A 7,601-nucleotide genomic window follows, 5' to 3' on the forward strand; every position below is an offset into this window, starting at 1 on the left:
TTCCTTCCACTCTTTTGGGGAGGGGACTTGGTTCATGCAATGGTAACTTGGCTTCCATTTCCTTCTCCAGGGACCCATGTGATGGAGGGCTCTGGACGGATGGTGGTGACCGCTGTGGGTGTGAACTCTCAGACTGGCATTATCTTTACCTTGCTGGGAGCCGGTGGTGAGGAGGAAGAGAAGAAAGACAAGAAAGGTAAGCCCAACCCCCTTGTGGACCAGGAGAGGAGCTCTTAAGGCCACTTTTTTGTTGTTGAATCATTCACTCCACAAAATAGTTATTGAGTGCCTTTTATGTCCATGCCCTGTGCCAACAGCCACATCCTGCATCCTCAAGGCCCTGCTCATGCCAGGAGGGCTCTGTCTGTTCCATCTCCAGGGTCTTGTCCCAGTCTCTGTCTTGTCCAGTCATGTCATAGAAGCCCCTCCTTCTCCACCACTGGGCCAGGCCAAGGATGCTGAGCATTTGTTGAGTCTCCAGCCTGAGGTGTAACTTGGTCCCATCTGCACCCCGCTCATCAAGTAGAAATCTCTACATGGGAATATTTCTCCACTCTTCTCAACTCCACTGAGCAGAGTGGCAAACCCATTCATCATAGATTCTCCCCAGATATGGGCAGAGAAGCTTCTAGGGAAGGTGGTTCCAAGTCAACTACTATGAGCCCCTCTCAGATGCCCCTGTCACTGCCACCTCACCTGGGTTCTGGCTCCTCGTCCCCCTGAAAACAAGTCCTTCTTCCCTGGGCCCTCCTCAGAGCACCAGGCTAGCAGCCTGGGCTACAGGTGCCTCTCAGAGGAGAAGAGGAATGCTTAGAAGACATAAGAGCCCAGGCCTCTAGCCCTGGCATGGCCAGCTCCTCACCCAACATTCACACTTGGTCAGAACAGCTCCCTCTCACATCTTTAGTCTTTTGTCTTGTCTCCTTCCCCAAGCTCCAGAGGAGGGTCCCCAACACCCAGACTTTCTGAAGTCCAAGAGAAGGAGATGATAGCAGGTGACCTGTCCTTGGGTTTTAGGGGCAGCCCTGCTACCTCCAGTTCTCAAAGGTCAACCAGGCACAGAGCCTGGGTGACAATCAAAAGTTACTTGTCCCCAAGGGTGAAACCCATTTCCTAGTAGGGTTCCCTTAAGATTATGGCTTCCTCACCAATAGGGATAATGGAACTAGGGTGTGATCTGTGAAATCCATATCCGGAGAGCAAAAGGAGAGCTCAAGTTGAAACTGAGAACAAAGTCCTGGCCAAGAGGCCCAGAGCATGTCAGAACAGTGTCCATGCAATGACATAGAAGCTGGCCTGCTGTGGCCCCAGGTTACAGGCAGTTGGGTAGATGTGGGCAGTTGGACAGGATGCAGCAACCTTTGACTATTTCCTTGGCCTCACTGGGGCCTGGGTTAGGGGCAGAAGCTCCTACAGGCCACACCTGTGTTTTTTAAAATGCCAGTAGGAAGACAGGCCTCCCTGCCCCAAAGCACAGGACAGAGTCTCTCACTCAACATTTACTTACACTCCAACGAAATGATGGCATCAGTGTAGAGGGAAGAGGTGGGAAGTGGAGGCAACATGGCAGAGGAAGATGGGGACAGACTTGCCCCTTACATCCTCGTGAGCAGCACAGCTAGGGCTGGGGCCCTCAGCACTGCCATCCCATCATCTCCATCAGGGACATTGCTTAAAGCCTGATAACTGTGAGGCCCCATGTCCAGATGACCTTGGTCATGCCAGGGTGTGTGTGTGTGTGTGTGTGTGTGTGTGTATCCCCATGTCCAGATGACCTTGGTCACGCCAGGATATGTGTGTGTGTGTGTGTGTGTGTACACAGATGAGGCTGTGTGCTTCTCCTTCATTAATATGTCTCAAAAATCATCACACAGGTGTGAAGAAGGGGGATGGCCTTCAGCTACCAGGTACAGTAAGACACCCTTCAGGGTAGATGGGGCTTTTAGAAATAGCAGCAGCCTTTGACCACTGAGCCTGGGCCCTAGACACCAGCACACAGCTGGAGGAGGCTCCCTGACTGCAGGGGCACTGCCAGACCCTCAGCTGTGCCCCCAGGTGATGGCAGTCCCACAGGACAAGCCAGCACCTCATTCTACCTACTTGGTCCTCCAGTGCATCATCCTGTGGGCCAATGCCAATGGCATCGCCAATGTCTCCACCTGGGCCTCAGCCCCACACACATACATTCAGGGACCCGTCACCATGGGACCTCCCACAATCCTGCTCCCCTGCATATCCCCACAGAGCCTGGCTGGCTTCCCCTAACCCACAGTGTGTTCACTTCACCCAGCAGTCTCTTCCCTCTCCTTCCCACAGAACCTGTTCCCCCACCCCAAGAAAAAAACAACATGAGTGAATTTGACCATCTTGTATCATCTTTTAATTTCTAAATTAAGGGAAACTCGCTAGGACCTTCAAACAGAATGTGACATGTTTGATTTCACCTTTTAAATGATGGGGACTGCTGATTAGGAAGGAAGAGGTGGCCATGGGTGGTGACCTGAGCTAAGGACGTGAATCCTGCTAAGTCACAGCCCTCAACAGATGTTTTGCTAGAAAAAGGGATGGTGATCATAGCAATACCCATTCGGAATGGCCAGGGCCACAGTGCACCAGTTGTTGAATGTCTTGAATTGACTCAGTGCCATTGGCCCCTCTGATGGGAAGCCAGAACCCCTCTCCTCATAGAACTCTCTCTAACGGGGATCCCTACCTGATTGGTTGGGCCAACTGGGTGCATTCGTCTAGACCTCACCACAAAACAGTGCCATCCCGCCTAACCACATTGATCATATTCCATGTTTTATTTCAATGACCCTCCATGCCTGAGTTTTTCCCCCCTGACTTCTGTGGCATCTCTATGAGAACATTTCACCCCACCCCTGAATTTGAGTTTCTTGATCTCCAACGGAGATTTTCTTTGAAAACTATAGTCATGTTACTTGCCACAAGTTGGTTCATGTCTTTATTGTTGTTGCTGTTCTGCATTGTTGCTTTTCTCCATTGTGACACACTGCATTTTCCATCCCTCCCACCCCCGCAGCGGCCGATGGTGCGGCAGGTTCAAATGCTGCAGATAGTGCAAATGCCAGCCTAGTCAATGGTACGTCTCCCGTGGCAAGCTCTCGGTCTCGGGTGGATGGGCGTCTTCTCCTCCACCCCCAACTTTGGGCTGGCCTCTCCCTATTCTGGACCGCACAGATCTTGGATGTGCATGGACAGCTCTGGGACAGTCGTCCTCTCACATGGGGCAGGCGCTTAAGAGAGAAGCCACCACCGGGAATCAGCTCCACGCCCCCTTGCGGCACCAAAATGGCACTGGCTCCTGTGGGGCCTTTGACCCCCAGTGGAGCCCTGAAGAGGAACATGACTTTGGCTTCAGATTTGGCCCCAAGAAGCAATATCCCAACTGTGTGGCCCTCTCCTAAGTACGTTCCTGGCCCCCGCTTTGGGAAGAAAGCCTGGGGTCAGGACCTGGGCTGAAGCTGGCGTCTGGGTCCTCAGTGAAGGCTCCAGTCCTCAACTCTAAAATTACCTCGAGGCTGGGGGACCCAGGCCCAGTTTCAGCTCTTTGGCCCCACCCCATAGCATGGCTGAGCCACCAGTAGACATTTCTTCCTCTTCTCTTTCATGGAGCGAATGGGCAAGGGGTTCGCTTGGGCTCAGGCCTGGTCTGTCCCTCAGATGTGGACTGGTGTTTCTTGCTGTTGCCTGTGCTGGAGCATTTGTCCTGGGTCTGTGCATTCTGACTGGCCCCCTCGGGGAGGGAGCTGCCACTGTAGCTGGTCTGCATCTTATCTCCTCGCACACAGGCAGGGAGGAGTTCCATGCACTTGCCTCCAAGCCTTTAGATTTCTTATGTCTCTACCCTCTCATCTTCAGAGCGGTGAAGCTTCTATTACTCAGACAAGTTCCTTGTTCCCAAATTAGGTAGCAAGAGAGTCGCCCAGGCTGTTTCTGAACTGCTGAGAGCTGTTAGGGCTCAGTCATGAAGCCAGTGCCCCAGCATTGCTGCATACCAGGCACCGGGCTGTGGGTTTCTCATCCATTGTATCGTTTACTCCTCACCACTCCTGGAAAACATGGAGATCTTGTCCCACCTCATCTTGCCCCAGAACCAAAAATGGAAGCACTTCATAGATGTCAGGGGCTGGGCAAGACACTTCTGCAAGCAGCGTCTTGCCAAGAAGGGCTAATTTGGGTGTGGGTCTATTTCAGGAGCAGGAGGAGAATGGAAGACAGCTTGGGTTGTGGGAGGTGTCATTCGTCAGGGAGGGGTGGTGAGGGATGACAGAGAGAAACGTAGGCAAACCCAAAGCCTAGGAGGGAAGGAAACAGGATGTGGCATCCTGCCTCCCCCAGGGTAATGAGCCTGCATCTGGGCTGGCCGGTTCCTAAAAAAGGGCACCTTCACTTCCAAACTCTAGCAGAAACTCCAAGTACCCCCAAGAAAAACTGCAGGAAAGATGGGGAACTGACATTTCTCCACCAACAAGGCACTCTGCAAGCATTTTATGCTTGCCATCTTATTTAATCCTCATGACAACCCTATGATACAGAGTTTATTATCCCACTTTAAAGATGAGGAAACTGAGGCTCAAGGAGATCAAGACCCTAGCCCAAGGTCACAGACCTAGAAAGTAACATAGTTGGGATTTGAACCCAGGCCTGGCTGGCTCTAAAGTGCGTGTTACCCTGCTTGATCCAGAATTTCCCGATGGAGTGTGTCTTGAAACTTCACAAGGATATTAAGAGATCTTTCCCCTCAAGAAAAAGATCCTGTGGTCAAAGATGTTTAAGAACCTCTGGATAGAACTAGTGTCTTCCCTGGTGGCAGGACTCCTCACTGCCTTGAGTATGCTGGTGTGTAGTGGCGAGTTACAGAGCCATGCAGGAGTTCCCAGTCTGATTTGGCTGGAGGACATTTTCTGACTGAATCTGTGGGATTGTTATGCCTGCATAATATACTTTGGGAAACAGTGCTCTAAGCCATTAAAATGCGATCAGAGGAACAGAAGGCTGGACATCTCCTAGAAGCTTGTTAGAAATGCATAATCTTAGGCCCCACCCCAGACCTACAGAATGAAAATCTGCATCCTGTCAAGCTCTCCAGGCTATGAGAGAGTCCATAGAGGTTGAGAGGTGCGGGGCTGAGGCGTGGTGAGTGAGAGAATTACTGTCCCTTCTCCCTCCCTCCTCTGAGCCAAATCAGGATAGAAAACAAATTAGAGATAGAAAACAAAACAGTGGCAGTATTCCCCCTGCCTTTACTCTCCCAAACCCCATCCCAACTGAAAGATGGTTGGGCACCATTCATCTTGGAGGCTTATGACTGCCATTATTCTTTTATTTTTTATGATTATAAATGTAATCACTGTTTAATACATCTCTTATAATCGTGATTAATAATACATTACTCTTAACTCCAGACATTTACAGGGCACTTTGAAATTGTTGCATTTCACAGAGAAAGAAATGGAGAAGCTGGGAAGAGGTCTCCTCATTAGTGGTCTGTCTCCCCAGAGAGTCAGGTCACCTCTCCATGAATCCTCCACATCCATGCTTTTCACACCCATGTCCCCGATGATGCTTCAAGAGAACAGACCCATTTGGCAAAGCTGCATCTGGCATCGATGCAGAGGGGCCTCCTAGTCTCCACCCAGTTCCTATCTTGGGTCCTGTCCTACATCCCAGCTCCCCTGAAACACAATCCATCCCACATGGGGCCAGAGCTGGCTGTTCCGCCACAGTTCAGGGCCAGGCAAGCCCCCATTTAGCTGAGGAGAACCCCAGTAAGTCCTTTGCTTCTGAGAAACCAGGCCATCTGCACCAGAGCACACCCAGAACACAACTCCCTTCCTCAAGCATATGCATTGCTGATTATTTTTCTGGCCACGTGGTCACTGTGGAAATAAAAGAGGAAATTGCTAGCTTAGTTAATGGGCACACGCATGGGCTATTGCCCCTGATAATATGCAATACAAATAAAGGCCCCTTTGTGCCATCTAAAAGCAACTACTGAAGCGGAGTCCTCTGGTGCCCAGTTCATAAAGTTATGTTTTAAAATAAAAATAATTGTGTAGTTCATTTCTGTTTGCTCTGAAAAGGCCTTTTTCTTATTTTGTTTCTTAATTTTGTAGAAAGAATTTTACAATAGAGCAATGGGGCCTTTCTCTTTGATCCCAGCTGGGCCACTGAGCCTTTGCTGTGAGAGGCAGTGGAAAGAGGGGGAGTGGGGTTGAGGTCCGTGAAGGCCACTGTCCCTCCCCACAAGTCCCTACAGTGGGGTGTGGTGATGGTGATGACACTGTTGATGGAACTAATAACATAGCCCAGGATGTTCCATTTGAGGACTACCTCTACACCTTCCCTGGTCTCAGTTTCCTCATCTGTAAAATGAGCGAGAAAAGCCCGCCTTGCAGGGTGTCAGGGAGACTGATGGGGGATGATACTTGCACACTGCAAAAGGCTGAATGGGCCAGTGATTGTTACTAAGGCCCTTTTAGGTTCTGGGGGGAGGGGTGAACCTTGCACCCCCATTTTACAGAAGTAGAAGCAGAGGCTGGGAGAGGAACGCCACACAGCAAGTTGGTGTCCAACAGGGGCTTCGGGAGCCCAGTCCCCCAGTGCCACCTCAGTGCCCCTCCCCTGGGCTCAGAGGGCTGAGAGGTGCTGTGTTCTCCCCAACTGGGTGGAAACATGCACACACTTTGGAGCCAGCTCTCCATTTACCCACTGAGACTCGGGCAGGCCTCAGTTTCTCATCTGTAAGTGGGTCTAAGTATAGGGCGTCCTTTTAGAGATGTGGTGAGGACTAGATGACATCATGGAGGTCATGTATGCGCCTGGCACATGGTGGGTTCTTCCTGAACATGAGCTGTGGGACTCACCTTTGCAGCAAATGTCCTGGGGTAGCTGACCTCCTTAGACTCCTCCAGAGGTGGTGAGGTCTGCATGCAAAGTTCTGGGCGAGCTTAGTGGGCAGGCCTGGGGGAGAGGGTGTCCCTCTCCGCAGTGCCAACAGGTAAAGGCAGGTGTCTCAGCCACCAGATAGGAGCCTCCGGTTTCTCCCACCTGCCAACACAGCCTACACCTCTGGCTGTGGACAGGGCCTCCCAGGCAGCCCTGATTAAGGGGTGGGGAGCTCTAGACTCAGCCTTTCTCCAGCACTAGGCAACATCAGACCCTGGTATGCAAGGCCAGGGGTGGGGCACCCATGGGAGCCCACCAACCCGACCTTTCCTATCTAACATTGTCTGAGCTGGTCAACCTCAGAATGAAGAGCACACATCCAAACAGAAAGGAGGTTGGCAGCTTCCCCTGGGAGCTGGGGTACTCCCACCAAGGCCCCTGGACACACTTGGGGTACCTCAGAGCCCACCCTTTGCATGGGTCACTCTCGGTCAGGCTGGGCATGGGGTTGTCCATGCCGTGGTTTCACACCCCTTCAGAAGGAAAAGGAGAAAATAGTATTATTTCTTCTGGAGCCAGGAACCAAGGAACACATTAACCAAACTCTTCCCCATGTCCCATTCTAGTCTCTCTCTCTCTCTCTCTTTCTCTCTCTCTCTCTCTCTCTCTCTCTCTCTCTCTCTCTCTCT

At 51.4% G+C, this 7,601-nt stretch overlaps 1 protein-coding gene across 10 annotated transcripts in view; it reads left to right on the forward strand.

Moving 5' to 3' along the window:
• ATP2B2 (ATPase, Ca++ transporting, plasma membrane 2) overlaps window positions 1-7,601 on the forward strand; it is a 296,412-nt gene that overhangs the window by 224,261 nt on the left and 64,550 nt on the right. For 6 of the 10 annotated variants that reach the window (XM_005870061.2, XM_005870062.2, XM_014542750.1 and 3 more), the window contains 3 exons: window positions 71-196; window positions 1,875-1,907; window positions 3,044-3,103. In XM_005870061.2, the coding sequence (XP_005870123.1) occupies window positions 71-196; window positions 1,875-1,907; window positions 3,044-3,103 (219 nt within the window). The remainder of the gene's footprint in view (window positions 1-70; window positions 197-1,874; window positions 1,908-3,043; window positions 3,104-7,601) is intronic. The other 4 variants (XM_005870068.2, XM_005870064.2, XM_005870067.2 and 1 more) reach the window with 2 other exon arrangements.

The sequence above is a fragment of the Myotis brandtii genome, unplaced genomic scaffold (genome assembly GCF_000412655.1).
Source record: "Myotis brandtii unplaced genomic scaffold, ASM41265v1 scaffold312, whole genome shotgun sequence".
Taxonomy (NCBI): Eukaryota; Metazoa; Chordata; class Mammalia; order Chiroptera; family Vespertilionidae; genus Myotis; species Myotis brandtii.